This window comes from Thamnophis elegans, chromosome 6 (genome assembly GCF_009769535.1).
Source record: "Thamnophis elegans isolate rThaEle1 chromosome 6, rThaEle1.pri, whole genome shotgun sequence".
In the NCBI taxonomy this organism is placed as follows: domain Eukaryota; kingdom Metazoa; phylum Chordata; class Lepidosauria; order Squamata; family Colubridae; genus Thamnophis; species Thamnophis elegans.
This window is the reverse complement of record NC_045546.1, coordinates 31,461,563-31,487,588: the sequence shown is the minus strand read 5'-3', so window position 1 is coordinate 31,487,588 and position 26,026 is coordinate 31,461,563. Positions and strand designations below refer to the sequence as shown.

Here is a 26,026-nt window from a genome sequence, read left to right as displayed (position 1 = left end):
GAATTTTATGGAGTTATTTACGCATAAAAAGAGCTGTAGCATAACATTCAGCCATTTTATTAATAAAGAATAGTGAACTTCTTAAACACACTTTTATTCTGTGTATCAAAATAAAATTTAAAAAAATGAACAGCTAAATGCCAAACAGAAGTCTGAGATCAGCCAGAGTAAGTTTGGTGAAGGACTCTCCTTTTCCGGACAACACCTTCTGGGCTAATTCTTTTTTCTTGGTTTGAAGCTCTGAGATCTTTTCTTCCACAGTTCCTTCACAGACAAACCTAAACCCAAGCACAAGAAACAATTAGGTCAGTTTTTAAACCACCTTTCCTATAAATTCTGACACACTGCCAGATGGTTTTCAGCAAAGTAATAATTCTTCACTGGATCAAGCAACTGAACTAGTTGAACAATCTTAAATTGAAATTCCTATAAATCTTTAAAGTCAGTAGTCAAACTGAAGTAATTTTACTCATGCAATTTTCAGCTCTGTTATTCAGTACTTGGCACAATTCCTCTGTCAAGACCTATAGCAATGATGCAAGACATTTTGTGAAGCACTACCTATGGATCTTAACATCCTTCTGCTGCCCCATCCGGTAAATGCGGTCACAGGCTTGGTCTTCTAGTGCTGGATTCCTGATATTTAAGGGAAAAGTAACAAAGCACTTATGACCAACAGGAAAAAAGTGAAAATAATTCTCATACAAATTAACTTCAGAGCCAAATGGCAAGCAATTGATTTCCCTTTCTATCTTGTTAGATCCATCTTTTCCTTGGAAGAATCAATGATAGCATCCCGCATCTTTCCCAATATCTATTCATCTGCCTCTTCCTCTCTATTTGTTCTATTGCACCCTAAAATCCTGTTCAATGCAGTAATATCCAATATGGAAAGAGTAATGGATAAGATTAGCCACTGACAGCTCACCACCTGCAGCAATTAAAAGATAACTGAAAAGCCAGATGATGTAGCAATAGTATTTATATACTGCTTCACAGTGCTTTACAGCCATCTCTAAGCAGTTTACAGAGTTAGCATATTGCCCCCAACAATCTGGGTCTTCAGTTTACTGACCTTGGAAGGATGGAAGGCAGAGTCAACCTTAAGCCAATGAGAATTGAACTGCCAAACTGCTGGCAGTCAGCAGAATTAGCCTGCAGTACTGCATTCTAACCACTGCGCCACCACAGTATAGTAGTTAAGGTGCTGGCATAGAAAAGTCTAAGCTCCTTTAGGATGAAAACCATTTGGATAGCTTTGGTCAATCACTTAATCTCAGCCCAACCCACCTCACAAGGTGTTGTTGTAGGGAAAATAGGGGTATCAGGTATGTTTGTCATCTTCAGTTGAACAAATAAAATAAGGCAGGATGAAAATATAATAATTCAGAAAGTAATTGGCAAATATAGGGAGATGTTAGATTTATTTCATTAAACAGCCAATAGTGGTGTGTAGGTGTGTATCATGTTGTTTTGAATGACAAATGACAAAAAGAATTAAGGACATAATTTGGGAACCTCAATTAATAATGAAATTCTTTTAATCAGATTTAATTACTGTAACTGGAAACAACGTATTTTTTTTCTTACCAGTGCATGTCTAGAAGGAAGAGGTGGTTTCCTCCAACCAGATTAAGGCCAATACCTCCAGCCAGAAGTGAAATCAACAATACCTATGAGAACAATAAGAGGGATAGTTGTTTTACTATTTATAATAATAAATAATAATAAATATTTAATAATACATATAATAAATATTTAATAATACATATAATAAATAATATTGATTTATACTGTAATCCCTATATATATTGTAATTGGGCTATGATGACTGGAAATATTGGGAGTTATAATCCAACACTTCTGGTGTGCCAGATGGGGAAGATATGAAGCAAAATCCACTAAGTTACCAAGGGAATTTTTCTTTGCCTTAATGATGTATAAATCAACCCATTAAGGTGTATACCTAACAGTTAGAAATAGTTTTTCTGAAGCAGCAGTGGTGAAAAATAATTACCTTGGAGTTCTTTTTTCATACCTTGATTCCTTTACGATTATTATTGAATTCTTCAATGATATCCATCCTCTGTTTCGGGTTCACTGAACCATCCACTGTAGCATGTTTCAGACCAAGCTTGTCAAGATGTATTGCCACAATTTTTAGCATACTTGTCCACTGAGAAACAACAACACTATAAAGGTAGAAAACCAAATCATAAAAAGTATGTTTCTGGTTCTAACCATATGTTTCAGAAACGTTCACCCACCTTCTTAGATATCTACACAATGCTGTACAGTCTAGCATAACTGATGTAACAATAAATAAGCACACACACATTTTGTAACACAATGGAAATGGTTATTATGATGCTGGGGAAAAATGGCGAACTGAAGATGTCTCAGCTAAAAGCAAATTTGACAATTGTGATGGAATGAAAAGCCAACAGTAGATAATTCCTCTCTGGATTAGGGGAGGATATGAGATCATCCACAAGTGTTTCCACACAGTGTATGACTTGGTTTCTGGCAGGTTTAGAATTCGAAAATTCAAAGGAATGTCAGCTGGCACCTTTAAAAGGACACTGAGTTTGCAGACTTCCTTTTCTAATCATTTTCAGAAATTTTCTTGTAACTATTTTCCAGCTATTAAGAACCTTTGGATCAACATGTTTTACTATACAATGTGAGCTGCCTTCAATGATAAAGACATTTTAAATACAAATTTAAGAACACAATTTTTTGGGGTGGAGTAAACAACAAAAGGGTGATTAGAACTTTGACTTTGGAACATTAAAAATGGAGTGTCCAGATGGATTTGAAATAATATTTTGGAATTAATTATAAGACTATATGGGAAAATGCTTTTGTTTTGAATTCATTTTTTTTAATGGCAGGATGAGACTTAGAAAGTTGGTCAATAGAGCAGAGTTCCCCAATCTTTTCAGATTTGCGGACGAATGGGAGAGGAGAGGGGGCTGGTTCTGTGCGCATGGCGGGAAAGCAACCACGTACACACTTGCCCACTGCTCACACGAGTGGGGATGCATGCACACACATGCTTGCCACTTCTACAGCCCAGTTCTGAAACGCTCAAGGTTTGTTAATGGGCCACAGGCTGGAGGTTGGGGTTCCCTGCACTAGAGGGAACCAGAAGGAAATAAACAATTAAAGGAGAAGAACACTTAAATTTTTACACTTTACACTTACTAATAGAAAAGGCAGAAAAATGTTTTTAATATCGGACATGTTAAAGATTATTTTTGAATTTCTGTATCTATAAATACACTGAGTTTAAAAACTGTTATGGAAGAGGAACAGTTAGTACTGGACAAGAGTGATTGAATTGATCCGAAAATGGATTTAGAAATAACAGGCCACAAAAAAAGATTTTATACTTGACAAAAGAAGTCCAGCACTGACTTAATAATTAAAAGGACTATACATATAATAAACCCAGAAAGTGACCTCAATATTCTTCCTATATTGGATTTACTAGAAAGACATGCCAAAGTTTTGGACAAAGAAAAAGAAATCAGGTTCTAGATCATTATTTGAAGAGATACAATGATCAAGATTGTTAAAAGTAAAAAAAGGAATATAAAGTTGGCTTATTTGATCACTGTTAAAATAGATATGTTGATATCTCTGGTAACCTTTAATGGACCTTTGGTGATCAGAACTGTTGATGTTTTAAAGATGTTATAGATAAGAGGATATGGAAAGAGATTGTCTGTTATATTTTAAGAGAAGTTGGTACGTTATTAAAATTCTTTACATTTGATGTGATGAAAAAGGAAGTCATTTCATTATATGCTTGCTAAGTGATGTGCTCATTAAGTGAGACATCACATGACCCTAATGTCACTTCCACTGTGTCATTAAGCAAGATACCACATGACTGAAACTTGAGATTTTATTGCCAGTTTCTCCACTGACTCTGCTTGTTGGAATCTATCTGTGAAATTGTGACTTGGATAGGGGAAGGAGTTGCCTTCTTGCAAAGCCTTCCAAAGCATTCCAAAAAGGCAGAGGCAATTTAGAAAAGGATAAGCATGGCCAGGAGCTGCCAGGCTGAACAAGTCTCATCAGCAGAGGGAGAAAAAAAGGCAGCAAAGGTCAATTGAGCACAGCAAGGCCAGCAGAAAGGAAGGTAGCTGAGGCTTTGCTGTATGCTCAGATACTGAGGTGACTTGACACAACATTCCTTATTATGGCTATGCTCACCATTTTTGAGAATGTTTTTGAATTCCCTTCAGTTCTTCTAACAGATGGGAAATCTAAAAGGATGAGAGGAAAGAACACATAATAGTAAGCCTGCCCAATATTAAACCAGTTAGAAGTAAGTTCAATCGCACTTAAAACTCAAAACTGGAGCTTTATTGTTTTAAAGCATTTTTATTTTGCTGTTATCTGAAAAGACTATTAATGAGCTTAGTAAGTTCAATAGGAAATAAGACAATTTCTCCATTAGGTTAACTAATTAAAAAAAAGGTAATAAATGAAAACGGAATGGGAGGAGAAAGGAAAACAAGCTAAATAAGTAATTATTTTTTAAAACTGAATAATTGCAATCATCAGTTTTAATGCAAGCTGTTCTGGATCCCCACCGCCTGGAATGGGCTGAAAATGGGACATGTGTAAGCCGAAAATGGGACACATGGAGGCTGAAAACAGGATGCGCGGAGGCTGAAAATGGGGTTCATGGAGGTGGGAAGAAATGGCGGCGGCGATGGGTGGCAATCCCTGCAGCCTGGAATAGTTGATAAGCGGTATTCTGGGAGGCTGATCCAACTGCCAACCAGCTGCTCGTGCTAAATCAGGCTGTGCTGAAGCTGACCATGCTGTTTTCTGTTTGCTGCAAGGAGGCAAATTGCTGGGAGGCAGATTTTTTCCCCCTTGTTTTCCTCCACAAAAACTAGGTGCTTCTTATGCTTCGGAGTGTCTTATAGTCCGAAAAATACAGCACACACACACACACACACACACACACAAATCCTTTTCCCCTCCTTACTTTTGTTAAAAATGACACCAAATCTGGGATTCCCTGGAAAGACTGCCATTGTCTTCCTACCTTTGTGCTCTGCTTGGTCATTTCAAAAAGATCAGCACCAAAAGCTGTACCGAATAGTTTCACCATTGAGAGTGGATCACTGCTCTCAGGTTCAGACAGAGTTAAAGCACTGAGTTGCTCTTCCATTGACAGAGAGACGCCTTCGCTATTCATGTTAGCCTGGTCAAGAGCCTGAAAGAAAAAAGATATTGCCAAGCATCTACAATTTCTGAACTCAAACAATCTCCACCAGAAGGGATGAATAGTTATAAGCCATAGTTACCACTTTCAGCAAAGAAAGATGGCAGCAGCATTGACGAAGCCTCAGCAAGAGGGATAGGATGTGAATAGTGGTGGACCCGGGAAACCTGTCTTTCACCATCTTTCCTGAGGAATCCTGCTGACCCATTTTAAACTGCTGTGCTCCTATCAAAGATGAAACTGCATATGTATCAAAGACAAAACTCTGAGGCTAAAAACAGAATTTATATCAGAAGTGTGCAATATGATTTCTGAAAGCTATCATTACAATTTGAAGGTGGGAAGCCAAAGCAGTGGATAGGAGAATTAGCTTTCCTATTAATAGATTTCCTTCCTAACAAGGTTACAAAAACAGCAACAAAACTGTTGAACAGCCTGATCAGATTCCTATTGACACATTTGTACACCGCATGCAAGAGAAATTTAACACCTTACCCATAGTAAGTGAGTTGTCTCCAGAATAGCCTGTATGCAAAGTTTCCTGGTGTTTGAGAAAAGACTGCAGTGTTGACCTAAACATCAAGAAAGCATAACAAAGCAACTTGAATGAAGGTCTCTTTCCCTGTTTTTATGCAAACTCAAGACAAAGAAAGATGCAATGACTAAACAGGAGATAGTCAGCCAGCTATGCAGTAATAAATGCAGTTTATTAAGGGATTGATCTCAAATCACTATAACATTATAAACATAACATGGAGAGCAAGTGAAAATATTTGAAATACAGGTAGTCCTCAACTTACAGCAGTTTGTCAGTTCAACATTACAACAATACTGAAGAATGACTTAGGACAGTTTTTCACACTTACAACCACTGCAGCATCCCCGTGGTCATGGAACAAAATCAGACACTTGGCAACTGACTCATATTTATGATGTTTGCTGTGTCCAAGGATCATGTGATTATCTTTTGTGACCTCCTGATAAGTGAAGTCAAAGGGGAAGTCAGATTCACTTAACTGTGTTACTGTGTTGCTAACTTAACAAGTGCAGTGATTCACTTAACAACTGTGGCAAGAAAGGATGTAAAATGGGGCAGAACTCACTTAACAGTATAAATTTTGGGTTCAATTGTGATTGTAAATTGAGAATTATCTGTAGTAAGCAGAGAGATTAACAAGTATCATTTAGTTAGGTAAAGGTTCCCCTCCCACACATGTGCTAGTTGTTCCCAACTCTAGGGGGTGGTGCTCATCTCTTTTTCAAAGCCAAAGAGCCAGCACTGTCCGAAGACGTCTCTGCCAGCATGACTAAAAGCCAAAAGCGTACGGAATGCTATTACCTTCCCACCAGAGGTGGTTCCTATTTTTCTACTTGCATTTTCACATGCTTTCGAACTGCTAGGTTGGCAGGATCTGGGACAAGTAATGGGAGCTCATTCCATTAAGCGGAACTAGGGATTTGAACCACCGAACTGCTGACCTTTCTGATCAAAAAGCTCAGCATCTTAGCCACTGAGACACTGCATCATTTAATATTTACCATTATCATTTAGTAATTTCATATTTTAAGGAAAGAGCAGAAAATATGTTGGAAGCCATAACCTTTTGAAAAAAAATCCTTTCAGGAGCCATATAATGATGGTGGTGCACACCAAAGATAAAAAGCGAACACAACGCTTTTTCTCTCTTTCATTGTTTATTTATTTTATTTATTAAAGTTATTGGCTGCCCATCTTACCACAGGGTAACTCTGGGTGCCTTACAATGTTAAAAGGTAAAACTATATAAAGTACTACAAAAATATAAAAATACAAAATAAAATTGTTAAAAGTTGGGAAGGGAGCAGGATGAGCAGATGAGATCTGATATTAATCTATCAATCATCCCTATGGAACTCCAAGTCAATTGGCTGAGCAATACTTTAAGCAGTTGTGGAAGCTCAAGAGGGTTGGAGCTGATCTCGGGAGTGGGGAGGGAGATATTCCAAGATATTTCCTTAGAAACCCTGTTGTAAATGTAGTCTCCTCCTAGATTATAAAGAGATCTGAGAGCTTGATATCTTGTAACATAAAAAAGCAAACAACCCCAACTTTGTGGAATATAGCAAAATTCTGATGATTTTAAACCAACAGACAGAATTTAGGCAGAAGCTATAAGACAAAACTAATCACTTCCAGTCTGATCCAATTGATCAGTAAACCTTACAGTTTATTTATATAATAATGAGGTTCCTTTCCTCAAGGCTCTTGTCTTTGGATGAAACTAAACACTCTGAATATTAAATTAAATGACAGGATGTTAACTATATGATGGAAGGTATATAAAAATTAAATAATACCTCTGATTTATGAAACTAAAGGTTATTTTCAAAGGGAAAACAAATATGACAAAATGATTCAGGGTTTAATGTTCTTCATTATATCTATTTCATTATTCATTATTAAGAACTTCATTATTTCTTCGCTATATTCATACATCTAAATATCAATCTTTTGTGGGAAGGTGTCACTGAGATGGTAACTCTGCCGTGCAGATAACTGATTTTTCTGTGTTTTAAACAGATGGAAATACAGACCTCACATCAGAAAGAAAACAAAGCAAGGTTAGATACTGTCCAGAAATGCTTCTCACAAGAAGGAGCATTGCACTCTCAAAACAGAGCTAATCACTGAAACTAAGTTTACAGATACATTTATAAATTTACAGGCATCGCACCTTGATCGTTTGAAAAGTACATCATATACTGACTGTTCATCTTCAGAGAGTTTCAATCTGTGTACCTGAACACAACGCTGAGGCAGAGATATCTAAAGGAAACGAAGAACCAGAACAATTTAAAAGACTGTATCAACAGGATTAGTGCAATTCAGATACTCAAAATTAATAAAGTTGAAAACTGTTTTGTCCTATGAAAAATGCAGAGGACTCATTTTTCATTATATTCCCAGGCCTAGAACTATACAGATGCTATGTGAACAAAATACTGACACATTATATGCTGTTTTGTGCTGACAGAACATAAAAAAATCCCTGAAGCCCAGCCAGGTAATAATACATCTAATAAGAAAATTTTGCAGAATATTTAACATCTCAAACATAGATTTATCTAAGCAATGGAACAGCTGTGTTGATTCAAAAGTCTGTTGCCTTAACATTTTTTTAAAAAAATACTATTAATAATCAAGTATAATAAAACTTGAAGACCAGGAGCACATAGTACAACATTTTAAATATCAGTTTGGTAGAAGTAAACAATGTAAACATCTTATTTTCAAATTTTGCATTTTTAAAAATTAAACTTTTATTGCTATGGGGAAGATCTGATGCCGGACAAAAATGCTGAGGAGTGAGGAATGAAGAGTATACGTGATTTTGTTCTACTTCCTTTTAGCTACACTGAGCTGGTATTTGTCACCAATATTTAAATTGCATTGTTTTTTATACATAGAATAGTATAAAAAGAAAATATTTGAGTTTAAAATAAAAATTGTCTAATTAATTAAAAAGTAGTATACTCTATTTTCACATTTGGGCAAGAAAAACTGTAATTTTGTAATTTATTAAGGAAAGAGGAATAGCAAAATAAATAGAGAGATGTTATTACTAAAGGCTTGCCAGATGAATCAAGCTGGTCTTTAGTTCTTCGTAGTAAGAGACTCTTGGTTAAAATAATCAATCTCTCTCCTCCTTTTCTTGTGTTATTATCAACTTGGCTCTTCCATACCTTAAACTCATCAAAAGGAGAACAACGAAGAAATCTGTGGGTAAAAGGCAGTAAGAGGAAGGCAGTAGAGACAGGTGAGACACTGCTGTTGAGGATTAACAGATTCAGGACAAATCACTTTACATTTAAAACTACTGGCAAAATGTAAGCTCAACATGTCAACAAAAGTCTTGTATTAGGCTTATATTAAGTTAGCCTCTCCTTTTCAAAGGTGTTTTTTTTCAAGAGGCAACTGGACTTTCTGGTTTTTCTTTGAAGACATTTCGCTTCTCATCCAAGAAGCTTCTTCAGCTCTCACTGGATGGTGTGTGTGTGTGTGTGTGTGTCAGAGCTGAAGAAGCTTCTTGGATGAGAAGTGAAACGTCATCAAAGAAAAACCAGAAAGTCCAGTTGCCTCTTGAAAAAAACAGCTTTGGGACAACCATGACTGGATGAATGAGAATCTCCATAGACCTCTCCTTTACAATTACAAAATATAAGCATGTATGATAGAAAAAGGAAGACAACACCCATTTAAGAAAGAAAGAAGCATGCTTAATTTACAAAGCCTCTGTCTGCTGCTCCTTAATGTGATTAACTTACTTAAGCAAAGAGTACATATCCAAGAGGTTGTTCTGAATGGGTGTTCCAGTGACAGCCCATCTGGCAGTAGCTCTCAGTTTACAAGCAGCTATTGAGGCCTGCACTTTGGGGTTTTTGATATTGTGGGCTTCATCCAGTATAATTCGAGCCCAGCATATGCATGCCAGAGGACAGAAAGGAAGTGATTTATCCTAGAGAAACAGATTTCAGCATTAGTCTGTGATGTTTGCAAAAATACTAGAACATTTGAATTTAGCGCATCTAGCAGTATACATGTAAGACATCTTTTCTCAACATACATGTTCTAAAATTGTGCTGAAGACATCAGAACATTAAAAGCATGAAATTAATTGGATCCACCAATTTGTCTGAAAATTGTAGATCAAGTAAATATGTAAAGAGCTTTTTTTAAAGATCAAAAGTATCTTAATCTGAAACATTAAGAAACCATTTCACTCCTTCAATTAAATGCCATAAAGTTTACCTGGAGTCTGAACGTGGTGTTCATATTCAAATAGACATAAATAAAATATATTTTTAAATTGATTTCATCTTTACTACTTGCTTTTGCAGCATACAATTAAGGCTACATTGAGAATTATTTCGATGCAAATACAAACACACCAGAAAAGTCATAATCTACTGAATTATAACAAATAAATCTGTAACCACTCCAGCACAAATCATTCTACACCAAGGTTCACAGATCTGTCTATGTTTAAATATAGTCTTTATCTCAACAGAGTGATTCCTTGATTCTATTTTAAAATCATTTTAGCACATTACAGTCACCTGTACTAGACAATCTTCAGCAACATCTACTTCTTCCTTTTGTACAGGAATTTCCTTGGCTAGAATACTGTAGGTAGTGATAACAATCTCATTTTGAGAAAGGCTGCAAAGACAAGGAGAAATAGTTAGTAAAAAATCTGGCATCTCAGAATTACCTTCCTGTTTTTAATTTTAATGTTGATGAATAATAAGTGTGGCTGCTTTCAAAGTTTCTAATGAATTGTATGTTTCCAAATCTGGCAGGGGTGGGTTGCTGATCCCGTTCCAACCGGTTCAGTTGGAAGTGGGGCGGTGGCGTCCTCGTGCACGCGCGCAGTTCATGCATGCATCTTAGCGCCTGCGCGATGCTCCAGCTGCTTGTGGAGACTCGCGCAGGCACTGTATGTGCCATCCAGCTGCTCGCGGAGAATCGCACAGGCGCTGTATGTGCCATGCGCCTGCATGGAAGCGCAGAAGCCTTCAAAGGAGCGCGGGCGGGCGGGTGGGCCCTTCGCCGTTCCCGGAAGTTACTTACTTCCGGGTTCGCCGATCTACCGGTTCGTGGGGACCGCCGCGAACCGGTTGAAACCCACCCCTGAAACCTGGGGAAAGGAACAACCAAATCAGCAGACAGCTGCTTCTAGTTCCATCACACAATTACAGGCAGTCCCCAACTGGGACCATATTTTTATCAACTTCAGAAAGATGTACTGAAACACAACTGCTATGAACAAGTACACAACTGAGTAAATCACCAATATTTCTATGATAAATTTAGGGTATTCTAGATCAGTTTTCAAAGGAAACTCTGCACTGAATAAATCTATATCCTTGGTTATATTGCTGAATAGCCCTGACAACAGCACTGTCTGTAGAGTAAGCTGAGATACTCATTACTAACTAATGTAGGCTGAAGATGACTACTGAAATTGTAGGCCTAAGTCAGAGCTGAAATGTCATTGTGCTTTTATTCTTAAATGGCTTTACAACCATGCTTGTCTTTCAGTATCCAAACATATCAAACCAATAGCATAGGGCAAAGTATGTTACATCTTAACATTATTGTTGCACTTACATACTAGCATTCTTAATTCGGTTAGGTCCATGGTATAAGTACACTTTCAACTTGCCATGTTTTACGTATTTTTCTACTTCCTTTTTCCAGTGATGAATCAAAGATGCAGGACAGACAATTAAGGTACCGTGTGAACAGGTATCAATAGAACCTGAAAATGCAAAAGTTACCAGGTGAAATGGGACTTAAACAAAGTACCACAGTGCATCATATGTCTCTTCAGGATTCTGGCCCCTCATATTTTCCCTCCCTAACATCAGCTTTAGATCTTTCCTAATGGTAAGTATTTCATGGCCACAGATTCTGTTTGTGGAGAGAAGGAACTCTTTTCGTTAGGATTTTTTCCCTACAGTTTTAATATTTCACCTAATCTAGTTATCAATCTGCCAATACCTAACTTTCCTACATAAATAGTTGATGGAGATATTTTTAAAAACTTATTTTTAAGTTTTTATATTTCCATATTTCTTTTCTAAACAATTAACCATAAATAATCCAATGTAATTACGCTGTGTAAATGAGTTGAGAGATCATGATTTTTATTTTTGTACCTTGTTTGGACATCCAAAGGTCTAATTTCTTCTCTTTTTCTTTTTCTGTGCACTTTTGGGCCAGGATGAGGGCAATCATTGTTAAAGTCTTCCCTAAGCCCATATCATCAGCTGGAAATAAAAAAACAAAACAAAACAAAAATATGGATTTATGTACATGGATACCTTAACTCTGATTCATTTTTGAGTCTTCTCATCTTCCATTTGGATCCTGTTTTCCACTAATAATTCTACATTTTTCCACTTTTATTTAAAAATCATTAAATAAAAATGGATGGATTAAATTTTGTCTGGGAAAGTGGCTAAATTGTAGTCGAAACCAACCTCTACTTCTGAGAATTAAAATTAAAATCCTACTGTAAATTATATTTCCACAGAGAGTAAGTTTTAAAAACTGAAGGGTAGAATTCAAGAAGCAACTTGTTGAACCAAGGGTGGAGTTTAATACTGCAATAAACAGCAGGAAATTTCAAGGAAGAAATAGAGAGAACATAAATTTTCAATACAAAAAACCCCTAGTTTTTTCTGCTCAATTGTTTATTTTCACTGAGGTAATAAGCCTAATTGGGTCTAATTCTCTGAAAAAGATTATCAAACTGGGTTGTCAGCTTTTCGCTTATTCTTCTTCAGGCAGGACATGAAGGTACTTGCTTTATTTAGAAGAGTTTGTGATCAGACTTGTACATTAGGATCTTTGCAATATCTTTTCTAAAATTCAGACAACTGGTTACAACAAACCAGTTTCACCCTGTGAATCTTGGAGTATATTTTCTGTTGCAGGTTGGTTTTTAAACCAAGCAGTCAACAGTGAATGTTTGCATTTTGGCTATTTACAGTTAGAAATTAGGATTTATTGTTTCAGTTGTTTAAAAAATTAAATTGTACTTATTTTATCTCCTGTGAGATGGATATATTTCCCCTGAAGTGGAACAGGGAAAGCTGAAATTTCAATCACATACTGTGTTTTCCCAAAAATAAGACAGGTCTTATTCTCTTTTGACCCCCAAACAAGCGGTTGGCCTTATTTTTGGAGAGGTCTTATTATTTTTGAAGTGCAGGAGGCAACATGCGTGGTCACTTCATGACTGCTGCTGTGTTGCAATATTTTCGGGGAGGGCTTATTTTGGCTCATGCTTATTAGCCGGGGAGTTGGTTTTATTTTCGGGAAAACAGAGTATGTACATGGCAAGGAGGTTATCACCCTCTTTTTCTTTTCTTTTTTGCATTTTGGTCTTTTAATTGTAGGGTTGCACAACTTTGAAAGTCCACTCTCTTATACACACACAGGATTGAAGATTAGTAATGGCAGCATGAACTACCAAACCATGGCGCAGAACATGGGGCTATGATATGAAAACCATGAACTCTGGGCTTTCAAGGCTTCCGACTTTGAACCTTTGGGCTATTTTGCTATACATGTTACCCAGAATTCCTCCACATGGCTTCTGATTTTCTCTCCACAAAAGCCAACTAAGGGCTTGCTTTTGATGCAGCAATAGAGAAACCTGGAAAAAAATAAGGAATCAACTGCTATTATAAAATCTAATATTATTTTGTACTTATAAATAAATATGGTAAGTATTGGCAATCCGTAGTACTGAGGGTCTACAAGTACTTAAGGTCCACGATGGTCTAGTCAACCTAATTTATTTTTTGTTACTAATGGCAGACATCCTTTACATTAAATCAAAAAGCAGCTTCTCCTAAAAAATACTAATATGATTATTACTAAACATGTTTATTTTCTCTCAATTACACAATGGTCTCAAAAGTTTATCTCTCTATCTCAAGTATTCCAGAATAAAGAAATATTCTATTATGAACCCAATTTATAGGATTATTTTTATTAAACTGATTTAGATTAATGCCCACCCTGTAGATGAAATTTTGGGTGGCCAACAACACATCACAAACAATACACACAAAAAAACAACCCATGAATATTTAGGATGCTGGACTGCATTTATCAGTTTATATTGTTAATTTTAAATCTTCATTACATTAATATATACTTTTATGTATTAATAAGTTAAAGTTGTATAATACATGTTGTACTAGATTGGCAACTACAATTGGGACGGACAACTTTCTGTGCTTATGATTTTACTTCAGTTTTACTTTACAGATTAACAGAGTTGGAAGGCACCTTGCAGGTCATCTAGTCCAACCCCCTGTCCAAGCAGGAAACCCTACATCTGCCACTGCCTAGGATCGAACTCACAAACTCCTGATTGTAAGGTAAGAGCTCCACCTCTAGGCCACAGCAGCTTTACAGACCTAAAAAGTTCATAAATATAATGACCAGTAGTTATGTTACTTTTTCATCACTATCATAACTATGAAGGGTCACCAAACAAGCAATTGCTAAATGCGGACTACCTGAATATATACTTCTTGCTTTTGTTTGTTTTTCCATATAATATAAATATATATGATATGAATGATTGCTCAACAAAGTAGCTTGAATATTAAGTTTATGAAATAAATCTGCCATTTGTTATGTTTAATTTGGATATACCATCTCTTCAATTTACTAAAATTCATAGATATTTAATGCTGCTGTTGAAGCCCTAATAATTTTAGGTGAGACCTCACACTCTTTGCCTGAAAAAAATTTAAACACTCTTATCAGAAATGAAAACAAAGCTTTAGTAAATAGGCTTTATTGAAACCAGAATATTGTAAGCAAAGTATTTCAATTACATTGCTTCCTCCTCTGTGCAAAAACTCATCTTGAATTTTAGGGCACTTTATGAATGCTCTTTAAGTGGTGACACATTGATTGAGAACATTACAGAAGGAAAGCTTTATAAAGTTTTCCTTTTGTTTTCACTTACTTTCAATCCAGGGGGATCTTCGCCGATAGACGTTTCTGTGGGGCAACTTTCAAGAGATTTATGGAGCTGATTAATTGCATCACTTGTAGCATTTTGTACTGCCTGAAGTTGATCATTGGTCATTGGGCCTCCATAAAGCATATTCCTTTTAAAATCATCTAGAAGTCAATTTCAGAAGTTATACAACAATTTTAAACTTGTTGTGCCAAAGTCGTTCACATAGGAGTGTCAAACTTGCGGCCCGTGGGCGAGATGTGTCATGTGCTGGCCACACCCACGTCCAGTTTAGCAAATGGGGAAAAAGGTCACGATACGTCATGTATCATGACGAGTTTGATATAGGATCACCCATCAAATAGATCAAGACAAGGTCTTCATGAAAATGTTATTTCTTGAAAACCGATGAACAAAATCCTATATTGCATTTATGCTCCCCGCCCACTTTCCATTTGTAAACTTGAGAGTCAATGAAATAATAAGTTTTGATTTTTTTCATTATTAAGATACACTATATTGCCAAAAGTATTCGCTCACCCATCCACATAATCAGATTCAGTTGTGAGCGAATACTTTTGGCAATATAGTATATATTCCACATTCCTTTTTTATATCAGTACGTTTATTCCTTTCTTCATATATTTTTAAAAGTATTATAGCATAACTCACCGGATCCCCAAGGAAGATGGAGTTCCAAAGAACTAGGCACAGGATTCTTCTTTAAAAACTGTGGCTCTTTCCCCATGACAGCATCTGGCTGCATTAGGTTGACTTTGGTGAACAGATCAGGCTGCATCTTCTTATGCCTCACATCTGCTGTTCTGCAAAAATTGTCTGAAACGTGAAGAAAATAATTTGGGCTGACTTTTCCGGATAGGCTAATTTCAGAATGCAAATAGAAGAGAGTTTTCTACTAGTCACATATCAACTATGATTTTATTCTGTAACATGGATCCAGGTATTGTATTAGTGATGTTTCTGACTATTTAAATAGATACTTCAAGATAATTTAACAGCAAACACCTCATCCAATATTAGCCTGCCTGCTTTCCAAGGATTTATCTCTGTGGAAGTATAGTACCCTGTTTCCCTGAAAATAAGGCTTCCCTGGATAATAAGATCAATCGGGCTTTTGAGCGCATGTGCTAAAATAAGCTTTTCACTGAAAATATTGCAACACAGCAGTAGCCATGAGGTGACCATGCTCACCGCCTCCTGCACGTCAAAAATAATAAGACCTCCCCGAAAATAAGTCCGAGTGCTTATTTCGGGAGTCAAAAGAACATAAGACCCTGCCTTATTTTTTGGGGGGGGAATACGGTAGGTGAAACTTAAGATAAATTGCATAATGCTACCATTCTGTTATTAAAAAGGTTTACCTTCCTTTGTACATTCTTCTGCTTCCAGGTTCAAAGAGCTAAGGGCAGCTTCTAGTTCCTGAACTTGCTTTAATAATCGTTCACCCTTATCTGGGAGAGCTTGCACATTCACTGTTTTCAAAGTCCTCTATAGACAAATTTTAAAAAAACCAAAGGGGAAGAAGAGAAGTTACATTACTGATTACTTACTAATAGGCTAAGTAATTTAACTCACTTTTATTTTCTCCATAGATGAAATATTTAAATGAAATGTGTTTATCAGAATAATGGTTAATATACCCAAACTCTTATTCACGTCTATGTTTCCCTTCCTCTCTAACTCTAAAAACTACCAGTATTTTCTGTGCAATCTACTGCTTGGGGGAAAAGACAGCTTCTGAAAGAAGGAAAAAGGGATAAAGCAGTCATACACTTTGGGCTCTGGCCCCATGTATTACTTGTTTCAGTTTACTTAGAAGTCTAGCCTTCCGCAAATTATCCCTAAGGCAATGCAACTATTAAATCTTATGCCTTCATTCTCAAGTAGACCATCTAGGACCTTAAAGAGACTGCTGGGAATATATATATATATATGTTTCTGTGTGTTTGTGTGCGTGTTCCAGCATAACTCTGAAACACCTTGAGCAATTTTAACCAAACTTGGTACACAATGACTTACTTCCAGAAAAAAAAAATACTGTGGGGGTAAGACACCCCTAACACCCTTCAGCTGTGTGTGTTCTGTTAAGATGCAGCCTGTTGTGCCTTAAAATGGCTTCTACTGTACTGCATAAAATGGATTCTACTGTACAGTGCAGTGGAGTTGCCATGGTAACGGCTTCAAAGTACTCCACGAGGGGGCTCCCTCTGGTAAGGGGGAAAACCCAACATTAGAAATTACGTTTGGTGCAGACATTTCCCCCCTATAAATAAATACCTGGGCAACGCTGGGTTATCGGCTAGTTTGTAATAAAATAACTTTTAAAGGGCTATGAATAGCCCAATCTGCTGTTGTAATATGGTTCCTTGTGTAGGTGTGTGTCCTCCATGGCCTAGTTCATACTAGAGCCTGCAGAGTCACGCTGAATCACACAGGAGAAAACAAACTCCTAGAAAGCCATAACAACCTGATAGTGAATAACATAACATTCTGAGATGTGCTCTACCATTGACGTCCAGGATTTGACCATATATAGAGAGAACTTTCCTGAAGCAGTAGATTAGAAATTGTACTTTTACAGGCTGTTTTTATCACATGCTATTGCTCCTCCTGCCTTTGTCCTGTCTCAATAAAAGGGGCTCTCAGGTTCCAATCTGGGTCGCTCCATCCCGAGAAAATTTGTCTCCTATCTTTTCTCAACATTGGCTTCATGGGCGAACAGCGGAAACTTCACATTTGGTGACCCCGACGTGATTCGAACACGCAGCCTTCTGATGGACGTGATTGACGTGATCAACCCTACGTGATGCAACGTGATCAACGTGATTCCCTGTGTCACCAGCCTTTCACTCATCCCCGACTTGGCAAAGTCTCGCAACCAGGGCCTGCTGTTAGCGAACAGAGCACCCTCCCAATCGTGAGTATGGGCTCAGGTTTCTCGAAGGCTCAAACTGCACACCTGCAGGAGCTTCGGGAAATCATTAAATCGTCTGTTGCAATCTCTCAAGCGACAGGCCATCCGCTTCCCATTCCCCCGAAAAAACATTTCCTCTCTCTATTGGCTTACATCTAAGAATTGTCCCATTTACCCTGAGAAGGGCTCTCTTAAAGTAACCTCGAGCCCTGCCGGAAGTTCTCACTACTTGGAGACTTCTTGTAAAATCCCTTCAAATTCATGAGGAAGATATGCAGAGGGCTGCTTTTAAGCCTTCGGCAACATCTCCCCCGCGCTACTAGGAGATCGCCCCTCCTGGGGCCCTCTCCAAGACCCCTCCACCTCCCCCGGCCCCTCCGGAAGAGAAGGTTTCCCCTCTCCCTTCCCCCGCCCCACAAGTGTGGCGTAGCGCTCTCCAGGATGCTGTTCCAAACCCTTTTGTCAGGCATGCTTCTTACCCCCTCTCAGTTTGCCATTTGGACCTCCGAATACCTTAAAGAGATTAACAAGGCGATTGCCAAGGGTCTGTATAACAATGTTACCGCCCCTCAGTTACAGGGAGGGGCTGGGTTTGAGACGGGGGCTCTGCAGGCCACGGCCCCCCGGGAAGCCCTTGAAATTCTTTTCACAGATGTTTCACAGAGCAATTGATTTATAGGATCTGAATTGGAATGGAGAAAAATGGTTTTGTGCATGTGTAAGTTTGTGTGTGTATGTGTTTGAGTGAGCGAGGGATCCAGTAAGGGAACTGCGCCTATTTAGTAGGTAAATTATGGGGACAGGTTGAGCAGTAGAGAGTACAGAGAAAGTGATGAAAGAGTGGGAGAGAGGAAGAAAGAAAGAAAGAGTGAAAGAGACAGAAAGAGACAAAGAGGAGAGAGAAAAAGAGTGAGAGAAGGGAGAAGGAGAAAGTGACAGAGAAAGTGAAAAGAGTGAAAGAGAAAGTGAAGAGAGAGACAGAGAAGGAAATCTGGTAAATGGCGTTTTTTGCATGATTTGCGGGCTGTTAGTAAAATTTTCCAACCCGTGGGAGCGCTGTGGCCTCCCCAATCCAAATTTGATTTCCCAAGAATGTGATCTCATGACACTTGTCCACTATTTCTCAGAAACCCACCCTTTTTGCAGCCCTAATTACAAAAGCCCTTCCGCTCCAGTGGAAGCCTCCTTCAACAGCTTTTTTCTATCAAAGACGCTATAACTGTCTTTGCCGATGGGAGCATGTGCCTGGCAGGAGGATGGTACATGGCACACCCAGCTCACAGAGCCACAAAAATCTGCTCAAAGAGATGAATTGGCTGCTTTCATCTTGGCCTTTCAGTTATTTGACAAATGACTGTTTAACTTAATTCTTGCTAGTCTTTATGTGACTCAGATTATAACCTCTTTGTATGAGTCTTATCTCTCTTCTTCTATTGATTCACAACCTTTGTCTCTGTTTCTCACTTTACAAGGTCTTGTCTCCTCTCGCTGTTATTTTTTCCATGTCTCCCATATCTGAAGTCATCAGCCTTTCCCTAGGCCTCTCCAGGAGGGCAATGATGTTGCTGACGCTGCGGCATCAGCCCCCCCACCCCATGTCAATGTTTGTTCTGCTATCACACCTTGGGATAGCCACTCTTACTTTCACCAGAATAACAAAGCGCTCATAAAACAATTTGGCATTACTGCAAATGAGGCATCTGCCATTGTTCAGCAGTGCCCTACCTGTAGCCAGCAGGCAAACCCTCTCCCGATGGCAGTTAAACCCCAGGGGGACAGAGTGTTGCCAAATTTGGCAAATGAATGTTACCCAATATCCTACATTTGCCCCTTGGAAATATTTACATGTTTCCATTGATACGTATTCAGGCTATATTATGGCATCCCCACAAAGGGGTGGAGCCACCAAACATGTTATTAATCATTGTATTTGGACCTTTGCATCGCTGGGACGCCCAAAAGAGAAATTTGGCATTCCTTATAACAGCCAGGGTCAGGCGTTGGCTGAGCGCGCCAACCAGACATTAAAACATGCCCTGGACAGATATATTGGCAATAGGGGAAAACGCCCCCTGGCCTCCCAGCAGTGCAACACATCGGCAGCCACCATCCTCAGCAGCGACTCGTCATTTTGCAGCTCCACCTACTGCAGACACCTCCCGTCCACCTGTCTACTATCGCTGCTTGCCTGACTTGATGTGGCGAGGACCTGCTGACCTGATTACCTGCGAAAGGAACTATGCTGCAACCCAACTAAAAGACAAAGTTCTTTGGATTCCAGGACGGCACGTAAGACCATATTTGCCAAAACCACCTATACAACTACCTACACAAACACAGAAGCAGCCTCACCATGACCAACCAACAGGAACCACAGCTTGAGGCTGTCTCTGTCTCTGACCTGGAACACAGAGCAGAGCACCCTCCACCTTCCACTCCCTCGACCGGCTGCTCCGTCTTTCACCGCAGATCCCCCTACTATGTGTTTGGTTGAATGCTACCTGTTGTCATTATTTGAACCAGTCTGGACAAATTGAAACCAGTGTGGACAAATTACATGATACCGTTCAAGCAGTTGGACAAACATACAAAGCCTTGGACTCTTGGTGGGATTGGATGACCTCTTGGTTACCTAATTTTAGCTGGTTGTGAAATGTTTCCAAGACCGTTATAACCCTTGTTGCTTTGCTGATACTGTTGTGTTGCTGTATTCAATGTTTATCCTCTTTATTAACTATGTGTAAGAATATACTCTCTAGCTTGGCTCCACAGAAGAATATTCACATTGCCAACCACATGGAGTTACATGAACAGTCAACCCCCTTTCATGGGGAAAGCTCCCTTCTGCATGCCCAGAGACAAAGAAGGAGACGCTGCCTTTTAAAACAAAAACAGTGTTGGAATCCATTCCGGGTGTGTGTGTGCAGGGCAGTTTCTGCTGTCTGAAACACACATACACAGGGATGCAAAAACATTGCACCAGAAACATCTTTCCGGCCTAAATGGCCAGGACTCACTATGCAGCCTCATGAACCAGCTACTCCAACACCTGCCTTTCCCCTCCCAATGCCATGCAGCTTATAACTTTCTGTTCCCCCTTTGCCCACCCTTTGCCATGATGTGATTTTCTATTGGTTTATGTGTAGAATGCTGTGATTAGCCCTGTCAGATGAAGAGGAAGAGTCTTTTGACAAAAAGAAAATAAAAAAGTAGATGTTGTAATATGGTTCCTTGTGTAGGTGTGTGTCCTCCATGGCCTAGTTCATACTAGAGCCTGCAGAGTCACGCTGAATCACACAGGAGAAAACAAACTCCTAGAAAGCCATAACAACCTGATAGTGAATAACATAACATTCTGAGATGTGCTCTACCATTGACGTCCAGGATTTGACCATATATAGAGAGAACTTTCCTGAAGCAGTAGATTAGAAATTGTACTTTTACAGGCTGTTTTTTATCACATGCTATTGCTCCTCCTGCCTTTGTCCTGTCTCAATAAAAGGGGCTCTCAGGTTCCAATCTGGGTCGCTCCATCCCGAGAAAATTTGTCTCCTATCTTTTCTCAACATTGGCTTCATGAGCGAACAGCGGAAACTTCACAATCTGCCTTAGCAGTTTAGTACAGAATAAGAAACTAATATTTTGATACAGAAAATATTTTGGTTCACTGAAAAATTAATACTTAGATGCAAGAAGAGATTATACCTGCTTCTGATTCAGCTGAGCTGAAAGTTGGCTGTGAAGAGTTTTGTTATCCATGCTGTTAGCCATCTGCAAAGAAGCTACTTCAGACAATATGGAAGGTGGTTTTTTCTGAATGCAATCCTTTCCTTGCTGGGAATCAATTGCCTGCTCATTGAACAACACCAGTGTTTCTTGTTTATCACTGTCCAAATGTTTCTCTGTACACTTTTGCTCTTCTGGAGTTTTCTCCGTCTGAAATAGTATTGGTTTTTTTGCTATACTGTCTCCAGCAAGTTCTACTGAGAAGCTTCTTGGTTCCTGAATAGTCACAAACTCTTTGGGTAGCAGTGTTTTTTCTTCTGTTTTCCAGTTGCTACTTTTTTTCATCGTAACTGTTTTGCTTCTACAGGTTTCTGATTCATCATTTCCAAGTTTTTCTCCATTAATAGGTTTTATGCTTGATGTGCGGCTGACGCTTGACAATGATTGTTTTAGATTTTCATTTTTCAGCAAATCATGTTTAGTAAACCTCAAAGATGAATCCTCTTGCATGTGGCTAGAAGACATCTCAAATCTTTTGCTCAAATTACTTTTATGTGTATCTAATGTTTTTTTGCTTTCAGTCTGAGGCTCATGTGATTTTATTTCCGTTTTTGTTTCTTCTCTGGATAAACCTTCATGTTTGTCTTCGAAATCTTTGTTTTTTATGTGCACAGCTGATGAAAATTCCTTCTTGATAGACAAAGTCTGTGAATTAGGTGGCTGTTCTCCATCAGAGGTCTGAACATTTCTTTTCTGATTTTCTTTTTCTCCTGAATTTCTGTCTCCATCTTCATTCATTTTTTTGTAAGGAAATTGCTTGTGATTCCTGCTGGAAACTTTGAATGGGTTTCTTTCATTTGTATGATCATGCAGCAATTCCAAAGTATGCTGAGATTGTGGATGAGCTGGCAGTTCACTGGCATTTGAATCCTATAAAACAGCAACATGAAATATTAGTATACATTTAAATTACAGTATCTTCTCTAGTTTTTTAACATGCAAATTGAGAAATACCTTAATTTTTATATATCTTGCAAAGTTGCTAACTATAATAAGTAGCAATTATTGATCATTCATAAGTTATGCAAGTACTAATTATATAATGATTTTTCTACATTATGTGGTTCTATATTATCATCCTAATTCAGATTATTATAACCAACTCAACATCCTCTCTCTCTACCCTGGGCTCTTGGTCTCAATTCCAAAGCGATAAAATCTGTTGGAAATCTCCAGTTATAAATATCACGTTGGTGAATATTTAGTTGATGTTTTATTAATGTTGTCTTCAGTTTTCACTAATATCCACTAAATGTCTTTAACAAAAATATTAGTTCTTTCCTGAAAAGCAAATTTTATTCTGCTATATTTTTTTAGAACTTCCCATAATTAATCTGGAATAGTAGTTCATATCATGATGAATAGAAGAAGATAAAGAAATAGTAATAAATCAAGGTACAAGAGCTTCAGATATCTAATTATTATAAAGATGTAAACTTAAATAGTCATGGTATACCTGCCAGGGGACATTTCCACACATTTTTTTCCCTTCGGTTTTACCTTTACTGCATCGATAAAACAATCTGGTTTAGAAAACAAAACATGGATTATCACACTGGGTATAAATTCTGAATATTAATTAATTGACACTGTCAAAGCATCAAATGTCCCTCTGAAAATATACCTGTACAGGTCTGTTTTTGCTTGCTTAACCAAAACTTGCAGCTCCACTATATATTCTTCATGCACCAAGCAATGAGAAGGAGAAAGACTATAGAAAGAAAAGGCAATTATTTACACAGATATTTGTCACAGAAAAAATAACTGTCTATGCTACCTCAGTAGTATCAAAGATGGTGAAAATATTTAAACCTGGCTACCCTCCCTCTCAGTATTATAAAGCGGATACAAGAATTAATGGCCTTCTTCTCACCTACCTTGGGGACAAGCACTTGTAAATCCAGCTACAATAAAATGTTTTATAAAAAGGGCTCAAAAAGCATAGTAAGATGTAAAATAAACAGTACAAAAATCTATTAAAGGCTCCAATATTTAGAATATTTAACCCTTTAATAGAATCTTTAAGCTTCTGCAGAAGCAGGCAACTAACATTTCAACTTCAAAGAAGACATTGTATAATTATGGCACAAATGTATTTCCCATGATACCTTTTTATCATTCCAACTAAAATTATAAACTAAATATAAAACTATATTTCAGTTATGAATGGATATAGAGTGATATATATTTAGAAATAGTTTACTATGTTAAAGTAGCACAGGTATTACTTTCTGATAAACAACTGCTGAACAGTAGGTGAGCAACTGATGATTCTCCAAGCTTGTATTTTTTAAATCCAACTTACTCAGTGGGGAGCACAAAGCCGCATGGCTCCTGATTTTGGATTCCACAGATATAAAAGCTTTTGCCTTTACTTGGGCCATCTCTGTTTCCAGTCTTCAAAAAACAGGGAAACCCTGAATGGGAAGGAAATGAAAGTATGAAGTTCAATCAGAGATAGGAAAGTACCAAGCCAACTAATTTAAAAAAAAAATCACTTCAAATATTCAGAAGGCTCATATATCAATGTTATATTTTATCTATGGTTCTTAGAATAGAAAATGCTGCTTAGATTACCAAGCCCACCCTGCTGAGAGCAGGAACCCAAACTGTAACTTTCCCTCCAAATGTTTATCCAGACACAAAGAAAAGGGAGCATAAATAGCAGTAGTTAAACTGATTCTACAATCAAACTGCTTTTAATAACTTAAATATCCTATGACTTAATACAGACATACACAAACACAAATGCATTTTCTGGGTCTGGCTTTCAGGAATAATTGAGACAAGTCTGGTGGTCTTTTCCTATATAACGCCTTTTAGAAACTTATTGCTATCAGTAAGTTTCTTCCCCAACATCCTCCCCAGGATTTCCAATTTTACTCAGCTTCCCATTTATCATCTTGTGAGGAGAGTTAGGTTGAGAGAAAAAACAAACAGACCAGAAAGACTATCATGCCTAATATTATAGAAAAATATTTGTGTGCCATTTGATGAATATAACTGAGGATTCCTGGGAGCCTGATTTTTGCTTTATTGGTTAACAAACGGCACCCTCGATTTCTGAGCTGCATCCTGTCCTATATGAAATCTTTCAACCACATTACTTTAATCCCTTTTTAACAAGCAAAAATTCTCTTGATCAATATCACGTTTTGATTTTATAAAACGAAGCTTATTTGTACTGCAGTAGTGCCCTAAAGCGGGGGGGGGAGGGGAGATTTTCTGCTTATGGTGCTACGTGTGACCAGGAAGGGCTTTTACTTTCTGCAAATGGGGCAGGGGAGGAGGACGGGAGCCCTTTATTGCTTCAAATCAGGAAGCAAATGTTTTAAACCTACTCACAATCATACTTTAACTTGCACATTTACGTATGTAATAATCTACCTGCTTCCCCCCCCCCCCGGCACTGCATTAAGTAGTTACTATTAGAAAAAAACTAACGGGGGGTGGGGGAGTCCGATCATCTTCGAATTTTACAAGCCATTCTTGACACCTCGGTCAAGGTTTCCTGCTCATCACCCCGTCCACCCTCCTACGATCTCACCGTGAGCAGAGCACAACACTTTCTCCATAGGGCTCAATCTCTAAAACTCTGTCTGGGGATTCCCTTCACAGCAATCAAATCCTAACCGGAGAAAAGGGAAGGACACTTTCGCTTTCCCGGGAGTCGGCAGGCCCACTTGGCTTCAAAGCTGCCAATCCCCTTATTTTCCTCTCCCGGTGGAGCCAATCAGAATTTCTCTCCCGCCCACGAAGAGCAAGAGTTTTACTCTCAGAGTAGCGAGCTAAGGAGTTTTTTTGCCCAATTGCGAAGGAGGTAGGAACGCCTCCGAGAGAAGAGAGGAGCGCAATTGGTCAGAGAGGCAGTCAATATTTTTTTTATACTTCGCTACGCTAGCATTAGCGCGAAAAAGCAAGCTAAGTCGAGTTGGCCTTAGAACAGTTGGGTAAAAATTGTAGCGCCCCCTTGGCAATTCAAGGCAACAGGGATTACGGTACTTGACAGAGAAAGTATCAGGTCGTGATACCGACTCTCGCTTTGCCATAAATAGGAATGTGCTTGGATTTCTGGTCAAAAGTTGTTGCAACACGCTGAAGTAAACGCTGGCTGCTATCCCTAGTTTTCCCCCTTGCGGTTTTCTTTGACACAGGCACATTTTTACAGTAGCCTTCATAATTATTCTGTCAAGAATAATGGTATATAATCTAACACTTATGGACAAAATACAAAAATTAAACCTCAGCAGGTTATTTTGGAATGTATTTATTTTAGCTATATTTAGTTATATCCTGTCTTTAATAATTTTATAAATAATTCCAAGAGCGACACACAGCACTGAATGGGCCCATTAATTAAATTTGTTTTAATTCAACACAAGTATCAACAGCAAAGTGAAATTACCTGCAAATCAGAGGTGGTATTCAGCAGGTTCTGACCAATTCTGGCGAACTGGCAGTGGAAATTTTGAATAGTTTGGAAAATCAGTAAGTACCACCTCTGACTGGCCCGCCCCATCT

General features: G+C 38.2%; 1 protein-coding gene across 2 annotated transcripts; it reads right to left on the bottom strand.

Annotated features, from left to right (window-relative positions):
• Window positions 1-41: 41 nt before the first annotated feature.
• TTF2 (transcription termination factor 2) lies at window positions 42-25,177 on the bottom strand. 2 transcript variants are annotated; one of them, XM_032219897.1, is made up of 23 exons: window positions 25,053-25,177; window positions 23,811-23,922; window positions 23,130-23,216; window positions 22,962-23,028; window positions 21,425-22,375; window positions 16,167-16,293; window positions 15,457-15,621; window positions 14,791-14,948; window positions 13,377-13,458; window positions 11,954-12,064; window positions 11,403-11,553; window positions 10,349-10,451; window positions 9,557-9,747; window positions 8,855-9,008; window positions 7,966-8,057; window positions 5,747-5,823; window positions 5,334-5,491; window positions 5,072-5,242; window positions 4,225-4,277; window positions 2,039-2,192; window positions 1,591-1,673; window positions 562-636; window positions 42-278 (listed from the first exon to the last, which is right to left on the bottom strand). In XM_032219897.1, exons 1-23 carry the CDS (start codon window positions 25,078-25,080, stop codon window positions 134-136), a joined length of 3,495 nt encoding a protein of 1,164 aa, XP_032075788.1. In that variant the 5' UTR covers window positions 25,081-25,177; the 3' UTR covers window positions 42-133. The 2 variants fall into 2 exon arrangements, with proteins under 2 accessions (XP_032075788.1, XP_032075789.1); XM_032219898.1 differs by having other exon boundaries at window positions 5,334-5,476.
• Window positions 25,178-26,026: the final 849 nt, after the last annotated feature.